Below are 24925 nucleotides of genomic sequence, written 5' to 3'. Positions count from 1 at the left end.
CATCTTCTCCTTCTCTCTCACGGCTTATATCCAATCATCCTTCTAGTTTAAATTTCCAAGTAACCCATGAAGCAGTTCCCACCTCTCATCCCCCCGTATTAGTCAGAGCTCTCCAAAGAAAAAGAATCAATATAGAAATGTAAGTTGGTACAGACACTATGGGAAACGGTATGGAGGTTCCTCAAAAAAGTAAAACTAGAATTACCATACAACCCAGCAATCCCACTCCTGGACATATATCCAGAGAAAACTACAGTCCAAAAACATACATTCTCCCCAGTGTTCACAGCAGCATTATTCACAATAGCCAAGACATGGAAACAACCTAAATACTCATCAACAGATGGATGGATAGAGAAGACGTGGTGCATATATAAAATGGAGTACCACTCAGCCATAAAAAGGAACACATTAATGCCATGTACAGCAACATGGATACAACTACAAATGATCAAACTAAATCAGAGGGAGAAAGACAAATATGATATCACTATATGTGGAATCTAAAATATGAGACAAATGAACTTACCTACAAAACAGAGACAGACTCATGGACATAAACAACAAACTTGTGGTTGCCAAGGGGGAGGGGGCTGGGGAAGGGATGGACTGGAAGGTTGCAGTAAGCAGATGGAAACTATTATAGAGAGAATAGGTAGACAACAAGGCCCTACTGTATAGCACAGAGAACCATATTCAATATCCTATGATACACCATAATGGAAAAAAATACTAAAAAATTACATATATGTATAAACGAATCATTTTGCTGTACAGCAGAATATAACATGGTAAATCACCTATACTTCATCTAAAATAAAAATAAGAAGGTGAACCTGTTTCTCCACCACATGGAGATCACTAGGGCTGGGCACAGTATCTGGTTTAACCAATGCAATGAAGCAGAAGCACCACTGTGATGCTCCTAAATAGAGGTCTCAAAGACCTTGCTTTTTTTCTCCTTGGAGCGTAGAGCTACGGCATGAGGCAACTCAGAAACCTGGAGGATGAGAGGACCCTTGGAGCAAAAACAAACCATCTCGGCTAAGGCTCCATGCTTTCAAGAGAGATGAGAAGAGCCCAGATCAGGAAAGCCAGCAGCCCTCCAGGGACTCTTGAACACATTCAGCAGAGACCAGAAAATCCATTTCCCTTAGCCCATCCCAAATCAGTAACCTGTGTAATTACAAGGTAAATAAATAGTTGCTCTTTTACTCTATTAAGTGCTAAGGTGGTTTGTTATCTCCCTAGTTGATATGGCCTCTTTCAAACTTTAACCCCCTTCAATTCCCACCCTCTACACAGCCAATTAGAATACAATGGCCAATGTTCATTGCAGCACTATTTATAATAGCCAGGACATGGAAGCAACCTAGATGTCCATCAGCACATGAATGGATAAGAAAGCTGTGGTACATATACACAATGGAGTATTACTCAGCCATTAAAAAGAATACATTTGCATCAGTTCTAATGAGGTGGATGAAACTGGAGCCTATTATACAGAGTGAAGTAAGCCAGAAAGAAAAGCATTAATACAGTATGCTGCTGCTGCTAAGTTGCTTCAGTCATGACCAACTCTGTGCGACCCCATAGACGGTAGCCCACCAGGCTCCCCCATCCCTGGGATTCTCCAGGCAAGAACACTGGAGTGGGTTGCCATTCGACCCCATAGACGGCAGCCCACCAGGCTCCCCCATCCCTGGGATTCTCCAGGCAAGAACACTGGAGTGGGTTGCCATTGAACACTGGAGTGGGTTTCCATTTCCTTCTCCAATGCATGAAAGTGAAAAACGAAAATGAAGTCGCGCAGTCGTCTCCAACTCTCTGCGACCCCATGGACTGCAGCCTACCAGGCTCCTCCGTCCATGGGATTTTCCAGGCAAGAGTACTGGAGTGGGGTGCCATTGCCTTCTCCGCCAGTACAGTATACTAATGCATATATATGGAATTTAGAAAGATGGTAATAATAACCCTGTATGCGAGACAGCAAAAGAGACACAGATGTATAGAACAGTATTTTGGACTCTGTGGGAGAGGGAGAGTGGGGGATGATTTGGGAGAATGGCATTGAAACATGTATAATATCATATAAGAAATGAATCGCCAGTCCAGGTTCGATGCAGGATACAGGATGCTTGGGGCTGGTGCACTGGGATGACCCAGAAGGATGGTACAGGGAGGGAGGTGGGAGGGGGGTTCAGGATGGGGAGCACCACCCGTGGCAGATTCATGCTGATGTATGGCAAAACCAATACAATATTGTAAAGTAATTAGCCTCCAATTAAAATTAATAAATTTAAATTTAAAAAATAACAAAATTTAAAAAAAAGAATACAATGGCCTACGTAAAATGTATATTTGACTATGTAAATCATTCATTCATTCTTCATTCTGCATCCTCTACACATCAGGCTCTGTGCTCAGTACTAGGGACATGAGAGCAAACAGCAGACACAGCTCCACCCACAGGGACCTTTCAAAGTTTTCTACCACCTTTGGAGTTAAAGACTAAGGACTTCCCTGGAGGTCCAGTGGTTAAGACTCGCCTTCCAGTGTGGGGGATGCAGGTTTGATCCCTGATGGGTAGCTAAGATCACACATGACTTGTGGTCACAAAAACAAAATGTAAAACACAAGCAATATAGTAACAAATGCAATGATGACTTTAAAAATGGTCCATATAAAAACAAACAAAAAAAGACATTGTCTTCTTTAAAAAAAAAGATTAAATTTATTTACATGTAAATTTATTACAAGTAAACCATGTCTTACTTGGCAGCTTCCTCTCTGATATTCTCCATCTCTGAGATAACTGCACTAAACTGTCCTTTTTCTCACCATTATTATTACGTCTTTATCCACAGTGTTGCTTATCTGGATACTCTCCCTCTCTCACCTGGCCAACATGAGATCATCATTTAAGACTCATGCACTCCATGACATCTTTGATTCCCCCACACCGAGTCGGGTGCTGCTGCGCTATGCTCCTCCATAACCCTCAGTGGCTAGCCCCACCATGACACTTCCCATTGTCCATTCACGTGTCTGTCTCCCTAGCTACACTGAAAATTCTTAAGAGTCGTGGACTGTGTTTTTGTTCAGTCTCTCTGCTGCTAGGACCTTGCATTCTATCTGATGTATAGATGATGAATAACATTAGCTGAATGAATGAAGAAATAAATGAATGAGCATAGATGTGCAACCAAAATAGGAGTTTATGGAAATGGAAATAAGAAATGAATGGATAAATGAATGAGGTTGTGAATAAGGACTGTCACAGTTTCTCTTTTCTCATTCAAGTTAATGGCTTTTCACTGTCTGTCTTAGGGGCACAGACATATCGTAGCCAAGCCAGACTGCCAGGAAGATAAATTTCTCTTCTCAGGGTGAGCAGGTCCTTTGGAGAAGTTTCATTTTAATTGGAAAATGGATTCATTCACTTCCTGGCTGGGACTCCTGGGTCAGTGCAGTACTACCCTGAATGTCTGCCAAGCACACTGGAGAGGGGGCTGAAGCGGGAAAAGTGCTCTGTCAGGTGTCGCGTGCTCTGGGACATCTGAGGACAAGCTGGCGGCAGGTCCAGGCTGGCTCGCAGGGATGGCCTTCCTCTTTTTTCTCCAGTTTCCTTCAACCCAAACGTTACTTATACCAACACATAAAGGATGGGTGTACTTCACAGTTCCATTTGGCCCTTCTTGGGGGACTTATCTGGGTGTGTGTGGGTGTGGGTGTGTGTGTGGAAACAACCTAAACTTCCACTGACAGATGAATGGATAAAGATATGGTGCATATCATCTGCATCAGTTCAGTTCAGTCGCTCAGTCGTGTCTGACTCTTTGCGACCCCATGAATCGCAGCACGCCAGGCCTCCCTGTTCGTCACCAACTCCCGGAGTTCCCCCAGACTCACGTCCATCGAGTCAGTGATGCCATCCAGCCATCTCATCCTCTGTCGTCCCTTTCTTCTCTTGCCCCCAATTCCTCCCAGCATCAGAGTCTTTTCCAATGAGTCAACTCTTTGCATGAGGTGGCCCAAGTACTGGAGTTTCAGCTTCAGAATCATTCCTTCCAAAGAAATCCCAGGGCTGATCTCCTTCAGAATGGACTGGTTGGATCTCCTTGCAGTCCAAGGGACTCTCAAGAGTCTTCTCCAGCACCACAGTTCAAAAGCATCAATTCTTCGGTGCTCAGCCTTCTTCACAGTCCAACTCTCACATCCATACATGACCACAGGAAAAACCATAGCCTTGACTAGATGGACCTTTGTTGGCAAAGTAATGTCTCTGCTTTTGAATATGCAGTCTAGGTTGGTCATAACTTTTCTTCCAAGGAGTAAGCGTCTTTTAATTTCATGGCTGCAGTTACCATCTGCAGTGATTTTGGAGCCCAAAAAAATAAAGTCTGACACTGTTTCCACTGTTTCCCCATCTATTTCTCATGAAGTGATGGGACCAGATGCCATGATCTTCGTTTTCTGTATACACATATGTATCGTATGATATATATGTCTGTGGACAAGGTCCACAACTAAGGATCCCTTCACTACTCAAGTAGCAGAAGATCAGAACTTCATGAACTCTTCCTTATGATGGTGCATAACTGCCCAACATCACAGAAAACATCCTTTCTAAGGAACACTTCTGCATCTTCTGTAAAGAGTCCTTACAGAGGGCACTGAACACTATAAGGATTTTGTGGCCTGGCCCCAGGCTTCCCTTTAGCCTCATCTCTCAACACGTTTGCCTTTCAACACCACCCCTCCCCACCCTGTCCCTGATTCCTCAAACTGACTGATGCAATGGTAGCTCTAGTAACACAATGTTCTACTCCGCACAGAGGTGCCTTTGCACTCTCCACTGCTTCTTCTTCACAGACAGACTGCAAGAGTGAAAATCCCAGATCTAATGCATCATGGCCTTGGGAGAGCTACTCAACTACCCTTCACTTCAATCTCTCTGTCTATGGTGACTACGGAGGGCACAGCACCACCTTTACCACACAGCTACTGAGAGAACAATGATGAGCAAGGGTATGTCAAGTGTCCAGAACAACGTCTGGCGCAGAGTAACCACTTCTTAAGTGATTTCTGTATTAGTTAGAATGTCTGCTCCACCACATTTCCATTTTCAGGAAGGACAATGGGCTTTGGAGACTGACACACTTTAGTTTCAACCTTGTTTCTCCCAAGGGAACCCTCCTACACTGTTGGTAGGAATGTAAATTGGTACAGACAGCATGGAAAACAGTATGGAGGTTCCACACAAAGCTAAAACCAGAGTTACCACATGATCCACCAATCCCACTCCTGGGCATATAGTGACAAAACTATAATTCAAAAGATGCACGCACCCCAGTGTTCACTGTAGCACTGTTGACAACAGCCAAGACAAGGAAACAATACAAATGTCCATCGACAGATGAACGTACTTCCCTGGTGGCTCAGACGGGAAAGCGTCTGTCTACAACGCGGGGGACCCAGGGTCCATCCCTGGGTTGGGAAGATCTGCAAAGATGTGGTACATATATACAACGAAATACTCCTCAGTAATACAAAAATAATGCCATTTGCAGCAACATGGATGTAATTAGAGATCAGTATACTAAGTGAAGTTGGACAAAGAAAAAGACAAATAGATGGTATCACATATGTAGGATTAAAAATACGACACAAATGAACTTATCTACAGAACAGAAACAAACTTAGACATAGAGAACAGGTTTTTGGTTGCCAAGGAAGAAAGAAGGTCGGAGAGAGAAAAATTGAGTTTGGGATTGGCAGAGGAAAAATATTACACATAGAATGGAAAAACAACAAGGTCCTATGGTATAGCACAGGGAACTGTATTTGATATCCTGTGATAAACCATAATGAAAAAGAACATTTAAAAGAATATTTATATATGTGTGTATATATACATATTTATATATGTGTATACATATATATAGACACACATATATATAACTGAATCACTTTGCTGTACAGCAGAAATTAACACAACATTGTAAATCAATTATACTTTAATAAAATACATTTTTAAAATAATAAAAAAATTTTTAACGCTAGGTTCTCCTACTTGGTAATTACATTACTTCTGAACAATAGTCACCTAATATCTCTGGGTCTCCCTTTGTTCACTTACAGCAATGTTTAACTCGCACTGTTAGTAGGATTCAATTCAATGAGGTTATACATGTCACAATGTTCATCCTGGCACAATCACAAGTAAATGTTAGTTTCCCTCACAATCCTTACTTTTCTCAAATTATATGGGACCAATCTGTCTCCCTTATTAGACTCTTAGGTCCTTTTAAGAAGAGATCATAATTTATTCACCTGTGTCCCTGAGATAACATGAAATAATGATTTCTTAAATGAAATACTTATTGACCACGCAACAGTTTGTCCATCAGTCCCAGTTTGTGCTGGGTGTGTGCTACACATGAAGGTAACCATAGATGAAAGGCAGGAATATACTGGTCCTAATTCTTAGGTTGCTTATTGGCCAGGTGGAGCAAAGAATCTGCATAGGAAACACTCAGCAGGGATGGATAAGCAGCAAAAAATAATTCTTAAGTTTGAAAACATCTGATTTATAAACTGAGAATGCTGCATGGTCATGAAAGAAAGGCACTGCTGTGGGCAGGCAGCAGAGGGGTGGTATTACTTGCGAGGGAGAACCTGACCTCAGTGTGGAGAGAAGGCAAAGACTAAGGAAGACGGGATGGAGACGTCCAGCTCCAGTGATGGCTTGAGCAAAGTGCAGGAAGAAGCAGCAACACTATCCATGGTCATGAGAGAGGAACGCTGGGAAGGTCAGGCTGAGAGACGTGTGCCAAGGCGGAGGAAGAGGGAAATTCCTATTAGATGCTCAAGTCAGAAGACAATGGGGGCCACCTTGAGTCCTGAGCAGGGGGTGATTTGTGGATCCAGTTTTAGGAAGGGGAGGATAGCAACAACATGGAGGGAAGTCTGGAGGGGAGGGAGAGGTAGGAGGACCAGCTTCCGTATACTTTTCAGACACAGAAGGAAGAGAAAGGGCAGAGGGAAAGGAAGAAGAAGGAAGAGGAAGACAAAAGAGCAGAGAAGATGAGCGAGAAGGAAAGTGAAACAAAGGAAAGTAGAAGAGAGGAAGGAAGAAGAAAAAGACAAAAGCAAAAGACAGAGAGAGAGAGAAGGGGAAGTGAAGGTGAAGGCAAAGAATAGGTTAAACATGAGAAGTGAATAAAATGAGAAGGACAGAAAAGCAGCAAAGTGAAAGATGCGTGGCAAACAAGAGCAGGACCACGACAACGTCCCCAGGACGAGACAGAGGTGGAGAAGGAAGGGCAGAAGCCGGAGCCCCGCGCGTGGTCTGCAGCCGCCTCTCCTCTCAGGGAATGAAGTCATGGCTGATGTCACCGCCTCTGAGTCACACGCCCACCAAGGAGGTGTTCCATCCCACCCTCCCAGACAACAGGGGCTCATTCCCTGCCTTGTGCTCTGGGACACTGTCTAGTCTGGTCCTGAGAGGACTGAAATGAGCAGGGTTCTCCTTGGGCCCCGGGAGGACACCACAGCCACAGGAGCACGCCAAGCCTGTCGCCACTGGTCCAGGCCCTGCGGTGGGATGGTCAGAACAGGTGGGACAGAAAGTTCCGACTTTCTCTGACTGGGGCTAGGGCTCCATTCCATAATGTTTATAAAGGAAATTCCCACGATGAATAGTAGCGAATTCGCAAAAGGGCCTAAAAAGGTGCTTTTAGACTGACACAGAACTGCTTTCTCACGTTCGAGGCTCTCACCACGCTCCCACTGCAGCCCCAAGGAGGCCTGCTTTCCTTGGACGGCCAGACCCCTCCCTGCACCAGTCATCCACCCTGCCGAGCGCCCGCTTCCATCTACTCCCAGCCTACACGTCATCTCCTCCCGACTCCTCTCCCCTAACATGGGTGTATTTCCATCCTGCTTACAGAGCGCTGTGCCTTTACTTCTGTTCCTCTACTAGAATATGAGCTGCTTAAGGACAGGGACTCTGGTTTACTGCATTTAACCAAATACCTGGAATAAAACACATTTTCAATATGTTTTCATATTGAAACACAATATTTCAAACACAAATTTCAAATATTTGCTGAATGAATGAATGTCCCTGTCAACTCTGGAAGGAAGTGATAGGCACCATGCTAGCATTTTCAGACTTCTCTGAAACACGGGCCCGCTCTTATAGACATAGTCCTAAGAATGTTGCTTGCTGAAGACAGTACCCTAAAGTTACACATAACGATGCAAGTGAAATTGCTCTGGAAGCAGTTGCTTGGGGCATCTGAGGATGGATTTTCTCTCTCCCTGGGACTGTAAGCTGTTGTAGGAAGGGTAGAGGATTGAGTTAGTTTTAATTTAGATGCCCTGCTCTAACACTCACACTCAGCCTGTCCCCATTTGCTCAAACACAAATGACACCACCCATTCCCCAAGCTGTCCAGCAAGATTAAGCATAGTTTAAAGAAAAAAAAAACAGTGCTTACCTCAAGAAAATATGGATTTTTACTTTCATGTTTAGCTTTCTTAACTGCATTTAGAGATGAGCATATGGAAAATAGACTTCATTAACCTCTTTTTTTCCTGAAAATCAACTTTTTCTGTTCTAATCATCATCAGAAAATACATCACTACCACCAGCACTCTGCTGCTGCTGCTAAGTCGCTTCAGTCGTGTCCGACTCTGTGCAACCCCATGGACGGCAGCCCACCAGGCTTCCCCATCCCTGAGATTCTCCAGGCAAGAACACTGGAGTGGGTTGCCATTTCCTTCTCCAATGCGTGAAAGTGAAAAGTGAAAGTGAAGTCATTTAGTTGTGTCTGACTCTTTGCGACCCCATGGACTGCAGACTGCCAGGCTCCTCCATCCATGGGATTTTCCAGGCAAGAGTACTGGAGTGGGGTGCCATTGCCTTCTCCGTACCAGCACTCTACAACTTACCAAATACCTTCTGATACAAAATATTCGTGTCAATACCTTTTATGGACAGGAAACTAAGGCCCGTCAGAGAAATGAATTTCCTAAGATCATGCAGAGAGTAAGTGAAACCCTAGCCACTTGAACTCCAAACCTAGTATTTCTTCTTTGCTGCCCCTGTTGCTGCCTCCCAGGACATGGGAGGTGCTCAATAAATACTTGCACAGTGATTCACTCCCTTTCTCAGGTCCATGGGCTGGTCTCTGACCTCTGGCCAAAGCCAGACCACACGGCCTCACGCCAAGACAACTGCAGTAGGCTTCACTCTAGTCCCGATTCTCTCCCTATCTATCTTAGGCTCACAGAACACCAGCACTGAAAGAGAACTTCAGGGGTCATGGAGAACAGCTGTTCCCAAATGCCAGACCCTGACTGCTGCTAGCCCTTGACTGGTCATTTTTGCTAATCAGTGGTGAATAATATCAATAGAGAAGATGAAATACTTATTATTAATAATACTATCAATAATTGATTGGTAAAAAGATCTCATGTCCTGGTAGCTCACTTTGCTTTTCTTGGGCAAGCTCCAATACTCTACACACACAACGTTATTGGGAGAAAAACATCGATCTGTGCCACTATTCTGATCCTTAAGCAAAGACATGAGAGAGAGAGACCAAACAGGGCAGCCACTACCCGGGCAGCTTCTATTTCCCTCTGAACACTCCCTAAGTGAAAAGTGAAGTCGCTCAGTCCTGTCCGACTCTTCGAAACCCCTAGAGTGCAGCCTACCAGGCTCCTCTGTCCATGGGATTTTCAAGGCAAGAGTACTAGAGTGGGTTGCCACTGCCTTCTCCATCATTACTCCCAGACATAACCAATTAGATCATATCTTCTTATTTTCAACAAGCAGTCAGCACTTCTCAAATAATGCAGAACATTGATTTCCAGGTATTTATCTCTGTATGCTATTTATCCAAATAGATTTATACTGGAATTGAGCACTTTAGAAATGTATTAATAGCAAAAATACATTAAACACTCATAATTAGACCACGTATGGCTTTCCTTGTCTTCTATATAGATATACTTACCCATTCATTAATTCCCTAGTCTTGTGTTTTTGAGCCAGAAGACACTGACTGTTGAGAAGACAGAGCCTGGAAGCCAGACTAAAGCAGCTTTTTGAGAAGGTGTGGGTTGGAGTACTGATGAGGCTGTAGAGCTGAGATCAGACTTTCTTTTATTACTGAGGTGGTGCCCAAGTTTCACCTAATCCTCAGCCTCTCCATACAGGAAAGATTCAGAGATGTGGGCTTTCATGCAGATCCTGGAATCCCTTTATCATTCAACCACCAAAGTGGCCACAGCTCCATGCATAGAGACTGGACTCCAGTGACATCTTAGCTACAGAAGTACCGCCAGGACCCCCAGGTTCAGAACAGTTAAGGAAGTAGTTGAGTCATTTATTCATTTTTTCCAACTGTAAACATTTCAGGTGAGTGCAAGGAGAAGGAAGAGGCCAGACCTTTGGGAGGTAACTTCATGTGCTGGATCACAGAGAAAAAAAGAGGAATGTGTTGGAGCTTGTGTAGTAGAGGAAACCTCAGATTTCACCCGTTTCAAGCATGATTCTTCAATCGTATGTCTAAATAAGTAGAATTTTTTATTCTAGAGTTCATATTTATCTTAAAAATCTGAGTTAGACAAAATGCTGTCTGGGATTTGAAGCTTAAACTAAGAGAACTAGCTCTCTTTACCTAGGTATCTCATCCGTAGGCATGGGGGTGGGGGGCGGGGAGCATTGCCTGATACAGGCTGGAGTTGACCAAATAACCTTTACTTCTTCTTAAATCCATTTCCTAGAGTTAGAAAACCCAGGTTTTTGCATTGCAGCACTCCCAGAAGTCATAGAGCTGGGAGGTGGTAATCCATCTAACTCTCTCCATCTTCAGCTTCTTTATCTTCAAAATAAGTGATAACATCTATTTCATAGGATTTTCAGACGAATTAACTGAGATAGCAGACTTAAGAGCATATGGTAGAATATTTAATAAATTCTAGTGCAGGTGTCAATAATGTTCATGGATAGCAATCAAACAGGGTCAATATCTTGAGTAATATTGATAAGCATCTCAAAAAAGTAAAGGGTTTTAATATTTCAACATGCTTTCACAAGTGTAATAATGTCTTGTGCGTGCACGCTAAGTTGCTTCAGTCATGTCCGACTCTTTGCAGCCCTATGGACTGTAGCCCACCAGGCTCCTCTGTCCACGGGATTCTCCAGGGAGAATACTGGAGTGGGTTGCCATGCCCTCCTCTAGGGGATCGTCTCGACCCAGGTATCAAACCAGTGCCTCTTGTGTTTCCTGCATTGGCAGGCGGGTTCTTTACCACCAGCACCATCTGGGAAGCCCAACAGTGACTCAACCTATTCCAAAAACTTAAGATGGCCTGATTGGGTGGACAGAAGGACAGATAGATGGACATACACATGATAAGCCAAGTACAGTACAATACTAAAGACAGAATCCAGGTCAGAGTTCTATGTGTTCATTATAAAACTGTTTCTACGTCTCTGTATGTTTGACAATTTTGACAATAAAGTGTTGAGGGAAAATGGCTTTCACAGCCTGTTACACTTGATCCTAGCCTTGGGAGCCCCTTGAGATAAAGGATGCTCTCGGCTTCCACTCTGCCTCCCCATCCCAGGCACAGTGCCTTTCTCACAGTATTTACTAGATGAATGCTTGTTTCACTGATTAAATGAACATAGTCCTACAATAACAGAATAGTTATTCTCATTTTGAAGACAACAACAGAACAACAACAAAAGAAAATAAAACCAACCTGTATGTTCAGAGAAATGAGACTACTACTTCAGAAGAATGCTCCGACTTACGTCCTTCCTGACTTCTGGCCTGCCTCCTCCCTTTCCCTAATTAACATCCACCTCTCCTGGGCCTCCAGATTTCCAACGGAACAGTTCACCTCAATGAAGCTGACCGTGCTAATGAGTTCCTGTATACCACAACAAGCATTAAATACACTGTCTTTTTTAGCATATTTTCTAAAGACAGTTCTTTCCTCCAATAGATGTGACCTCCATTTTAACCTGGTGAGAAAAGAATTTTGTTCAATCTTTGTCTTACATTGAAAATAATACCATGTAGGACTAAGGCCAGTGGAACATAGCAATTGTTCTCTCACTTCTCTATATATTCCTGGAAGTAGCTGACATCCCTACACACTTGTCAGGACGGCTGGCAGCAAGGAAGCTGGGGACAGGGGCTTTGCTATTTATTTCAGCCATAAGTCTGCCTTAGACCAGAAAACAAGGAATCATTTGGAAAATATTTATCGAGTATGTTTTCAATGCCAAGCACCACGTTTGGGTAAGGGGAGGAAACAGGTATGGAAAGAGATTTGGTACCTACTTTTATGGAGCTCAGAAACCACCAACCTAAATGAGAAAGGAACATGATGCAACAGATGACAAACAAAATAACAAGACAGGATTTAGGGCCAGAAGCACCTTCATGAAGGCCCAAGCCTGATACCTGTGGACAAGGCACTGCATCTATTTGAGGCTTATTCTGTTTATCTATAAAATGCAGCAAACATTCAGTATTTAACTCACAGGGCCATGTCATCAGTCAAATAAAGAAAATACAGTTTCAAGCCATAGAAGCTGTAAAGTAAAATGCAAAATATAGTATCATAACAATAGCTGACGTTTATTAAATGTTATTAGGTATCAGGCCAAGTCCTTCTTTTTTTAAAAAATTTGGCCTGCTTTTTAAAATCACTTTGTTGGCCTATAAAACTAAAAGAATACAGCACATAGCTGGCATATAAATCAAATATGCAAATGCAGGGATAAAGAAAAGATTCACTGTCCAGGTAAATGAAGACAGGCCATGAGCCTCAACACTCCATATATTTCAGTTACGAGCCCAGTTTATGGGAAGACCACCCTGGAGAGAAAATCCACAACAGATGCCCTAACACCAGCTGACAATACGGTCGGCCGTGCTCAAAGGCTGGGAGAAATCTGGTCCAAACGTAATATGGCCCTAGTATAAACACTCTAAAAAAGAGCTTGTTTGATTCAGATGATGTGTCTTCAATTTTCTTGGGGATGAAAGAAGCAACACAAAGGGGTTAGTCCCCTCAGAGTACAAAGACAAGGAGAGAAGCACAGAGGAGTTCCTGCCTCTATCTGGAGGCTTCATTTCACACAAAATATGCAGTGACTTGAGGTGATAGGCTGCAGCCAAGGGGTGGCTCTGGGGTGGAAAGGAGCAGTAATACTCCAAACTTCCTTTTCCACAATAGGGAAGAGAAAAGTAACATATGCTTGACATGCAGTGATCTTTACTTTGGAACAGAACAGACACACCCAGCAACCAAAAATGGCATGACAAATGATTTAGTAAGTTTACCCATTCATCCATTAAAATATTTACTGAGTTATCACTGTTAGATACAAAGCAAAGCAATGCCCCAGACATCACAGACGTGGAGATAAATGAGATGCAATAATAGTTTAATAAATTCCAGGGTAGGGGTAAGAGGAAGATGCCATAGGCGGAGCAGAGGGTGGGACTCTAATCAACACCCCATGGTGAAAGTCAAGGAAGGCTTCTCAGAGCTTGAAGAATTGGTATAAATTTCCCCAAGTGAAAAGAAATCATTGTAAGTTTACCATGCAGAAGGAAGACCTCAGCAAAGATCCAGAGGTGTAAGAGAACATGGGTAAGGTATCCTTAGATCCACTGATCAAGAAATGCACCATCTGGCAAGACTTCCCATTTCTCTAAGTATTCTGTTATAGGAAAAGTAATGATGGAGTCCTTGAACAAATTCTTGCGGCCTGGGTCTCAGCTCCAAGCGCCCAGAGGGTTAGTTGCTGGAAGAGGAAAGGGTGAAGCAGGCTGGGTGGGGAACCTGTAAAATGCAGGACACTCACCCCTTTTTGAGGGACAGCCCCAGCGCAGCTCTGGCCAGTTCCTCCCACATGGGAATGTGAACCCAGGACTGCCAAGTCCTTTTATTATTTTTTCGAGAGGAACAGAGAAATCTGGATTTTTATGTGAAATTTCTTTTTTTTTTTTTAATGTTGGACACTAATTCAAAAAGGAATTTTTTTTTTCAAGTACAGGGTGGGTCCAACAAAACCCATCTGGGGACCAGATTCAGTTTGTGGGCTGCTAGCCTATAACCCTGCACATGGGCAGAAATGAGTCACAGAGCAGTGCAGGCCAATGAATAGCGCCCAGGGCTGGAGGCTGGACTAGTGAGAATCCTGGCTCTACCACCTACTTGTTGTGTAGCTTTAAAGAAACTATTCAAGCCCCCGGGTCTTGTTTTCCTCATCTGTATAATGGAATAACAATACCTGTCACAGCGGGTTAGATGAAATAATGTAAGTAAATCCCTTCGTATAGTGCAGATGGTTTAAGGAAATAATCCCAGCGGGGGCGAAAAAAAATCCCATGCTAAATAATGAAGTGCTGTAGACCAGAAAGGATACCTGGAACTATAAGATTATTTTTTAGTGGAAAAGACTAAGAAGTAATAAAAGCCTGAGCACTGTGCTGTAACAGTAGCAAACTATTCCAACCATGGATAGTATCTCATTATTGTGCTTTGTAATGATATATGCAGCCATTTTTTCCTATATTGTAAATTTCTTAAAACAAATGCATTTGTAAGACTGTAGAGCCTCATAATTTTTCCCTTTAACATTGCAGTGTAAACTTTGTTGTTGCTATACAAATATTTATTATCTACCCAGTACATGTGCCAGAAGTATTTTTTTTTCCAAAGTCATAACATAGATCATGTCACACCCATGTTTAAAATCCATCAACCATTTCCCACTGCTCTTAGAATAAATCCAAATTCCTGCCAATGACCTCAAGGCTGTGTAGGGTCTGGCCCTTGGTCACTTCTCTAACCCCCCTTCTGCCCCTGTCTGCCTCGCTCATACCCTGCCCCTGGCCCTGCTGACCTAGGTGGATCTCATAGGTGCTTCTCTCCCCTGAGAGTCTTCTCTCCACTGAGTCTGCTGCTCCTGCTTCCTGAAAATCTCATCATTCTTGTCAACCGAAACCTCCCAAGAGAACACACCAGCCATGCCAAATCTGTTCACCTGAGTTTCTCCCTCATAGCATTTTCCAGGAAACAAAATCACTTTGCATATATATTTGTTCTATTTTCTGTCTCTCTACACCAAAATCTAAGTTCCCAGAAGCCTACGCAGGGCGCTCATCTATCTTGCTCACCTTGGCATCCCCAATACTCATCACAGAGGAAACACTCAACCAATATTTTGTAAATGAAAAAAAATGATCCCAGCACCCATTGTTCCCAGCCTCAGATGCTCCTGAAGTTGTCACATCCAAGTTTCTTCCCTGAACTAGTTTATGCAAACCCTGGAAGGCAAACATTTGAAGAAGCAGTAGAGTGAAATGGTGATAAGCCCATTCTGTGGGTCTGAAATGCCAAGGTTCAAACCCCAATCTCGCCTTTTATTAGCTGAATAACCTCAGGCAAGTTGTTTAACATTTCTGAGGCTGTTTTGTCATCTGTAAAAGATGAGACTTACTTTCTAGGGTGGTTGTGAAGATCAGATAAGTCTAACTGGGATGAAATGCTTAGACAAGTGCTAGATATATAATAAGAACTATGTACATTTTAGCTACTGATTTCATCTATTTCCTTGGCTGTTGCTGTTGTTCAGTTGTGTACAAATCTTTGCGACTCCTTGGACTGCAACACACCAGACTTCCCTGTCCTTCACCATTTCCTGGAGCTTGCTCCAACTCATGCCCATTGAGTCGGTGATGCCATCCAACCATCTCGTTCTGTCATCCCCTTCTCCTGCCTTCAATCTTTCCCAGCAGCAGAGTCTTTTCAAATGAGTCAGCTCTTCACATCAGGTGGCCAAAGTATTGGAGCTTCAGCATCAGTCCTTCCAAAGAATATTAAGGGCTGATTTCCTTTAGGATTGACTGGTTTGATCTCCTTGTAGTCCAAGGGACTCTCAAGAGGCTTCTCCAAAACCACATCTATTTCCTTATTCTGTTCTTATTGCTTAGTTCAAAAAGGCTATAATTTTGTGAAGGCAGAGATCACTTTTTTTGTGAAGGCAGGCCCCCATAGGACGGAAAAGAGACAGGGTGGAGCTGTTTGTATGGTTTTTGATGTACATATACTTACATGATATGAGGCTAGAAGTAAGACATTTAACCTTTTTGGGGGGCCTTAGTTTCCTCATTTATGGGCTTCCCCAGTGGCTCAGCAGTAAAGAATCTGCCTGTAGTGCTAGGAGACTCAAGAGATGTGAGTTCGATCCCTGGGTGGAGAAATTCCCCTAGAAGAGGGCATGGCAACCCACTCCAGTATTCCTGTCTGGAGAATCCCATGGTCAGAGGAGCCTGGCAGGCTACAGTCCATAAAGTCACAGAGTCAGACACAACTGAAGCGACTGAGAACGCATGCATCTTCCTCATTTATAAAAAATGATAAATCTAACCACAAGATAGTATAAAAATTAAATAATCACTGTGGAATAAAATAACTCAGGGGCTGTAAGCATTGGTGAATTTTCGGGGAAACATGTACAAGATATTCAGTAAGTCACTCTGCTTTGCAGTTCAAAGCTGGCTGCCTCCTGGTACAGGTATCATACATAGGATACGGAGGATTCAGATAAATGAATGACTCTGAAAACATGTTTTACACTCTTCTACTATTTTCTATGACTGTTGATTTGCCTGACAATTTTGTGGTCATTTTTAGATGCTCTCTTTAGCTATTATTCAAACAGGAAAAACATGCAACTCATTACACTCAGTGACATGAAATAAGATATTCTAGTGTTTAACATTCTCTCAATTGGCTATAGAACGTTACTGACATATCCATCAGTAGAGACAAACATTTTAAAACACAGTGGAAGTGAGAATTAAACTACCATTTGAATATCTACTGTATATTTTACAAATATCTGACTAAATTACAATTAATTCCACAAGACTGACATTATTGTCATTAGTCATTTGACAGCTACGCATGCTGAAAATCACAGACATTGATTTAGTCAAAGGTCATGCAAAACTGGTAAATGGCGGAGAAAGATTTCAATGCAAGTGTCATTTGCCTTCAAATCCAGTACTTGTTGTTGTTACACAACTGTGTTCTACCTCCCAAAGTTCCTGTCTTGTATTAGCTCTACGGCAAAGACCTGACGAATGTAGGTAAATAATATCAAGACCTATGCATGCATTTAAAGCCAGAGTAACGAATAGAGAAAGACTAGTTTCCACTATATTGCCATCAAAAAAGAAAGGCTCCATTTTTAAGACAGAAACTGACACTGTTTATCTTTCATAAAGTTTCAAGACAAGAAACCTGAAGAAAAGAAAATAGATCTTACTATATAATCAAGAGGAATAGAAGAATAAGGCTGGTCAAGGCACTTATTGTGCAAGCCTCTCACTGTACAGAGGAGACAATGATCGGGCTTTCCTGCAGTCTAACAGTTTTCTTTTTAATAGTTCCTACTGCAAAGCATTCAACTGATACCTTGCACAGCTAGCAGGAAGTTATCAAACCACCTCTCTGGGCATCCAAACTCCCTGGCTGCTCCCAAGAACCTACATATACAGGAAAAAGCACATTAGAACCAATCAGAATATCACTTACTCATTTTCCCAATATGTTACCAAGAGAACAGAAGCAGAAGTGTATGGACTAGGGAAATGAAAGGGACAGATACGTGTTCTAAACGCATCAACAAAATTCTCTGACATTCTAGCCAGTTGCTTCCAGACTTTGGAATGAACAATGAAAACTGCAAACTATAAAATGATTAGCTTTCTGCTCTGCTGACAATGGCAAAAAAAGGAAATGAGTTAAAAGAGGGGTTGGAATATCTCCATGCATCCTCTACAAGCCAGTTAATTATCTTCCATTAACACTGAGCTGTCAGGATCGGCATCAGCCCGTTAACTTACTTGACCTTCCTCAGCCTGCACCTCGTTACCCTACGATGTTTCATGTTTATAAAGATAGGAGACTCCAGCTGTTTCAGCCTGAGAGAACTTAATTTACATTTGGCCTTCATTAAGATGAGAGTCAGAATCATTGAGACCAAATGGAGAAGCCAGACTGCTGGGGGTTATGAAAAATTCAAATGGCATTTTTCCTTTTATCTGACAATTCTTATTAAGGAGACATACGTCAACCTAAAACACATAAACCTTAAATGAAAAAGACACGATTAAAATTCCATATTGCAGAACTAGGACTCAAGTGGCTTTGCCCACGAGCCATGGTGGTCCTAGTACATCACTCTGTCTTCTGGGAAGTCTGAATTCCAAATTCTATCCAACTGCCTCCGACATTCGATTCCAGGCTAAGCACAAGGAGCGCATGAATGACAGCAATACTGAAATGAGTGGTCAGCTCTGACTCCTCCACCTAGCTCACCCCTCGTGGCCAATCAGCCTCAATGTCCTGCTGACATTAATCCCTAACAATTTTGGGAACCTGTCTCCTCTCCATCCCACTGTGCCTAATTCAGGTCTCATCACTTCTCACCTGGAGAACTGTAAGAGCTCCTTATTGTCCCACTCAAGTCATTCAAAAAATATTTATTGAGTACCCATTATGTGCCAGGCATTTGATTAAGTATAGGGACACAGCAAGGAACAAAATGGACATCACCTCCATCTTCCTGTGGATTACAATGGTTGGAAGGGGTGAGCTTTATACAAGTCGTTACACAAATGGACATGCCATTACAATTTATGAAAGATATAATGAAATAAAATTAAGAGTAAAATGACAGGGCTTCCCTGGTGGTCCAGTGGTTAAGAATCCACCTGCCAATGCAGGAGACATGGGTTTGAACCTCAGTCTGGGAAGATCCCACATGCCTCGAGGCAGCTAAGCCCAAGTACCACAGCTACTGAAGCCCACGTGCTCTAGAGCCCATGCTCCACAACAATAGAAGAGGCAATGAGAAACCCGAATATTGCAACTAGAGAAAGCCTGCACGAAGCAACCAAGACCCAGCTCAGCCAAAAATAAATCAATTAATGTTTTAAAAAAGAGTAAAATGACAAAAGACCTCTGATTTACTTGAAAGTCAGAAAAGGCTTCTTTAAATATGTGACAGTAAAACTGAGATTTACATGATGAGTTAGAATCAATGGTGAGTAGAGGGAAGAATATTCAATCAGAAGGCCCAGCGTCATTTAAGACCAGAGATCAGCAAACATTTTCTATAATGATTTAAGAGAGTAAACATTTTCAGCTTTGCAGGAAATGCAATCTCCATCTCAAATATGCAGATCTACTGCTGAAGTACAAAAGTACCTCAGACAGTCCATAAACAAATAATGTGGCTGGCTGCCAGTAAAACTTTACGGCCACCAAAGTCTTAATTTCATCTCATTTTCACCAGTCACAAAACATGACTCTTCTTTAAATTCTTATTCAACATTTGAAAAGGTAAAAGCCATTCTCAGCTCCCAGGACACCCAAAAGTAGGCAGCAGGCCAGATTCGGCCCATGGCCATAGTTGGCCAACCCCTAGTCAAAGACTCTGAGATGGCAAAGACCTGGAGTGACTGAGGCACTCTGAGTGGATGGATCCCTATGGATGGACCGGAGACAGCAAAGTGAGGGACACACAGTAAGCAGCAGGGGGGAGGTGAAAATGATATCCTACACCATCTTCTGAGCCAGATTACAAATTTTGGAGCTTATCCTAAGAGCAAAGCAAGGCCAATAAAGTGCTATAATCAGAAAAATAAGAAAACTGATTCTTGGGGAATTCCCTGGTGGTCCAGTGGTTAGGACTTGGCACGTTCACTGCTGGGGCCTGGTTTCGATTTCTGTAAAGAACTAAGCTCCCACAAGCTATGTGGCATGGGCAACAAATAAATAAATTAAAAAAAAAAAAAGATAACTGGCTCTTACTCCCCACCACACACACATTTTCTTACTCCTAGTCCAATCTTTTCACCCTGCCCAAGGTATCTAGGATATTTCCTCTCTTGGCTAACAACCATCCTTAATTTCTCTCACCAAACAGGCTCTTAACAAATCAAGCCCAGGCTACTTACCTGGTCTCATTTCCTACTACTCTCAGGGAAGCATCCCAGGCTCCTGTCCTGGGGCCTATGTACCTTACAATAACAAAAAAACAGTCTCTCTAGAATATCCTTCCTTTATTCTCTACTAGGCAAAACCTCCAGTCATATCTTGAGGCTCATCTCAAGTACCTTGTCCAGGAAGCAAATTATTTTCCCCAAAAGCACTTTTCATATTCCTGAATCACAGTGCTCAGTGCATGTTCTGCTGGCTCTGGGTCCATGCTTCTATCCTCCTTATGCTTCCCCACCACTGTTCCCACTGGACACTGTGCCCCTCGAGGGTAAGGCTGAGTCCTCCTTGTACCCATGCCCCCAGTGCCTACCATACTGCCAGCTGACGGCAGGACCACAAGTAAGATTTGACAAACTAAGGAATGAATGAAGAATAACCACCTAGCAGCCCTGTGAACTTGCATAGTCTCATGTTCTGATGTTGAATGTGCTGTTGGACAGTTAGTGAAGCTATGTGTATGCATGTATGCTAAGTCGCTTCAGTTGTGTACAACTCTTCGCGATCCTATGGACTAGAGCCCGCCAGGCTCCTCTGTCCATGGGATTTCTCCAGGCAAGAATAGTGGAGTGGGTTACCATGCCCTCCTCCAGGGGATCTTCCAGACCCAGGGATCAAACCTGTGTCTCTTACATCTCTTGCATTGGCAGGTGGGTTCTTTACCACTAGTGCCATCTGGGAAGCAGTACTTTCCTATGTCTCAGTTCCCCATAGGCCCACTAAAAAGAAGGAACTGCTTCCCACTTCTCCATACACGGATACTTTTCAGGATATAAGGGTAGAAAAGCCTTTAGAACCAAAAGTGGTTTTGTGAATCTGCAGGCAGGAACATCAGCACCACCTGGGAGCTTGTTAGAAACCCAAATTTTCAGGTCCCATCTCAGGGTTACTAAGTCAGAATCCACAGTTCAGTAAGATCTCCAGGTGATTCATTTACATTAAAGTTTGAGAAGCTATAAAGCCACTGGCACGCTTTAAGGAGAAGATGCGAAAACTGATTTCTTTAGAAGTTGTTTTGATTTTGAATTTGCAAACACAGTAAAACCAAAGGAATTCTCAGCAAGGATTCCTGGGTATGCTTACCAAAAAATAAAAATCAATTAAAAAAAATCTGAAACACAGGTTTGAAGCTCAATGTTCAGGTAGTTGAATACACAGTGAGGCACGGTTTAGAGCCTTACTCAGAAAATTCTGAAATGGAATCGACTAAATGAATGGACAGATGGATGGTCAGTCTTAGGTCATAAACACAGCCAGGCAATCTAGATATTAATTATTTTCTGTGGGTTTTATTTAGCTTACTTTGATCTCAAGCACATAGGTAAATATCCAGACAAGCTTATAACTGGATGTATATTAAGATCTCCTGGGATACAAAACACTAAGCTGGCTACAAACCAGGTGCTCAGGAAGGTGCTGGTACTGCACCAATGACCACCTGTCCCATTCTTCTCACCTAATTTAGAATGGCTCTTCCTCACCTATGGCTAACAAGGGTGACATGGCCAACCCATTTGTTCTTTTGTACCATGTTTAGGCGGAGAAAGCAATGGCAACCCACTCCAGTACTCTTGCTTGGAAAATCCCATGGACGGAGGAGCCTGGTAGGCTGCAGTCCATGGGGTGGCGAAGAGTCGGACACGACTGAGCAACTTCACTTTCACTTTTCACTTTCCTGAATTGGAGAAGGAAACGGCAACCCACTCCAGTGTTCTCGCCTGGAGAATCCCAGTGATGGGGGAGCCTGGCGGGCTGCCATCTATGGGGTCACACAGAGTTGGACACGACTGAAGCGACTTAGCAGCAGCAGAAGCAGCAACCATGTTTAGGCTGGCTTAAAGACCACTACCACCCCTGTTACTGGTACTTCCTGGACAAGCAACTTTAAAGAGGGTTTCAGCACTGCATGACAAATGGAATGAGCTGGGATTTAGAGACCAGGAGACACCAGTTTACATTCTGGCTCTATCATCTGTTTGGGAAAGTCATATAACCCTCTCTCTCAGCCTCAGTTTCTCATGCCATCAAGCAGTCAGAGGTTGCTAGAACGAAATCAATTAAAACCTATCAAACACAGAATAGAGTGTGGGGGCAGTGCAGGGCAGTTTAGTAATCTGATTTGTATTTCAGGATATTTTGGTATCCAGTTTTCAAAGTGACCCAATTCAACTCACTCACTTTCTAGATGGAAAAAGTGAAGCCTGGGATGACAAATACAGTGTGATGCTAGTAGAGTCAGAATTAGGATCCTGAAACCCCAACTCCTAAAACACTGTATTTTCAAACTCCTAGCAAATACATACATCTTTCTGCAAATTCAAACTTACAAAATAGCTCAATATACTAAACAAGTAACAACCCAAGCCTGCCTTAATTATCAATATCCTTTTTGCTCATCTCTCTCTGTCCCATGGTGGCAATCCAAGGACACCTTCTCAGTACCCTGAGACTCCCCCAATCCCACGTTTGAGTAATTGAAGAATCAACCCACCAGAGCCAGTAAATGAATCATGTTAGGCCTTATCCTTAGATGAATTCTCTTCTCACCAGAGCACTAGGGGTTTTCAAGTCCTTACAGATCCCAGAGGACCTGAACTTTCTCATGCATCCATATCTACCAGGAACCATTAAGTTGACATCACCATTCTCCGCACTTCATAAATGATCCTAACATCTGGAAATGGGAACCACCTGCAAGTGCTTTGTCCAGAGATCACCTTATCACACAAGGACATGGAAACTCAGGTTCAGGTGAGATGAGAAAGGCATTCCATAAAATGCCACCAAGGTCAAACATTAATCATTGGGGGCTAAAAGTATGCAGAGAATGTTCCCGTTAGAAAATCAGGACTTGAATCCCAGCTCTGCCACTTTCTAACCGGAATGGTAATTAACCTCTGTGAACTGCAGTAGAGCAGTGGATGTTATGAAAAATCAATTTCAGAGTCAGTTTTAGGTTCAGATTCTGGCTCTGTTGCATGCTTCTGAGTCACTTAGAGTGAGCTGACAAATCTCTATTAGTTTTAGCTTTTACAAAACACATAAAGAAGAAAAAGAAAACTAGAGGGTTGCTGCTAAGATTAAGTTGCTTAGGGTGAGCTGATGAATCTCTATTAGCTTTAGTTTTTACAAAACACACACAAAAAAAGAAAAAAAAACCTACTTTATAGGGTTGCTGTTAGGATTCAAAGAGATAATCTCTGTCAAATACTTATCACGGTGCCTTGCATGAGTTACGCAGAATGACTTAACTGCTACTGAATCAATAAAATGGGATCAACCTTCTGGGAGTTGCTGGAAAAATCCAACACAGCAGACTCGAGCAGGGTGCCTGGTACGGATAGATTCCCTGGAAGGAATCCTCTGCTATTATGAGCAATCTCTCCCCAAGCCTGTGCACTCACCTCTTTTAGCCACAGAAGTTTCGGGGCCTGCATCTCCACAGACATTACACCCCCAACGTACTGCAGGACGCTGTGCTTGGTCTCGTTGATCCGGTGGACCTGACTGACCGCCCGGTGATCCAGCCACATGATGATGTTTCGATGGGAATCCCCTAGCAAAAACAAGGAAAGTGAGGACACAGGCACATCCTTGTCATTCTAATTCAAGGGGCTGTTTGTGGATTCCCAAGGGCAGAAATCTTCACAATCGCTTCTATAGTTTCACACATCAACAGGGAACACCACCAGCACCGACTAGTACATCCCACCCGAACCTCGGATCTCCCTTCAAAAGATGTACTCTTTGAATATAGTTTCAAGGTTAAATGTCTACACAAAATCCTAGTCAAGATTCACTGATTAATTATACAGTATTGCCATTCATTCTCTCAACTTTTCCCCTCTCCTATCCCTTATATCTAAGAAAAACTTTTCTGGACATATACTCAAGCAAAGAAGCAATGAAATAAGCCTAAATGATACTTCAGTTTTTTAAGGTATGCCTCCTGGAAATCAGGACATATAATTTCAGGTATAATTATCATATGCATCTACATAATGGCTATTATCTGCTTATAGTCTCACTGCCTCTAGTCACTTTAATTAAAATTAGTTAATTTAAGTGCTTTTTCCTCACTTGGTTGGTTTTGTGGAGTGGAAAACACTGGAATATTTTTTTTCCATTTGGGGAACCAAGCAGACCTAACGAGGAACGCTCTTTCAGTACAGAGATACTGAAAAAGTTGGGGAATTTTTCTCAGCCTGAGTGTTCTTCTCTATAAAATGGGGATAACCAGGCCTAGATGGATTAACTGAGATTTTTTTCACTCATTGAACAAAAGATAATGTGCATAAAGATATGGCACATACTTGTTGCATAGCAGACCCTCGAGAGGAATGTTTCATAGGAAGCAGAATGTGAAACCAGCTGGAAAAGGAGCATGGCCAGTGCCCCTCGCCTCCTGCTTCTGACACCCTGCAGCCCATAGAGGAACTAGTTGCTCCGCTGGCCCTCCCCCAGCCTTGTTAATTCATACTGCAGTGACGGGCAAGTCACTACTCTTCACAGCCCTCTGCTTCCTCCAATGGCAAAATGCAGAGAACAGCAATGAATATGCCTGGCAGATTATAAACAGGAGAGAGAAAAAGGACTCCAGAGGAACTGAGTTCACGCGTTATTTTATTTATTGGCAAAATAACTGCAGCTATTATATAATTTTTGCTAATAACAAATATTGATAAAGCTCTGTGTGTGTGTGTGTGTGCAGCCCTGTGCTAAACATTTTATATACATTATCTTATTTAATCTTAAAAACAACTCTGAGATCTAGGTCATTTTCAATGACAAACTGCCTTCAAGC

The 24925-nt window shown here is 42.7% G+C and overlaps 1 protein-coding gene across 25 annotated transcripts in view; it reads right to left on the bottom strand.

Annotated features, from left to right (window-relative positions):
- The window catches only part of FGGY (FGGY carbohydrate kinase domain containing), a 532748-nt gene that overhangs the window by 464623 nt on the left and 43200 nt on the right, over nucleotides 1-24925 (bottom strand). For all 25 annotated transcript variants that reach the window (XR_015160120.1, XM_086390249.1, XM_086390248.1 and 22 more), the window contains one exon: nucleotides 23526-23677. Coding sequence is in view for 20 of the 25 variants with exons in the window: in XM_086390231.1 (XP_086246357.1) it covers nucleotides 23526-23677 (152 nt within the window). In the remaining 5 variants the exon portion in view is untranslated. The remainder of the gene's footprint in view (nucleotides 1-23525; nucleotides 23678-24925) is intronic.

This window comes from Bos grunniens, chromosome 3, assembly GCF_055505025.1.
Source record: "Bos grunniens cultivar Pamir isolate PY7600 chromosome 3, Bosgru_T2T1.0, whole genome shotgun sequence".
Taxonomy (NCBI): Eukaryota; Metazoa; Chordata; class Mammalia; order Artiodactyla; family Bovidae; genus Bos; species Bos grunniens.
Note: the sequence above shows the minus strand (reverse complement) of the source record. Positions and strands in the feature narration are given on the sequence as shown.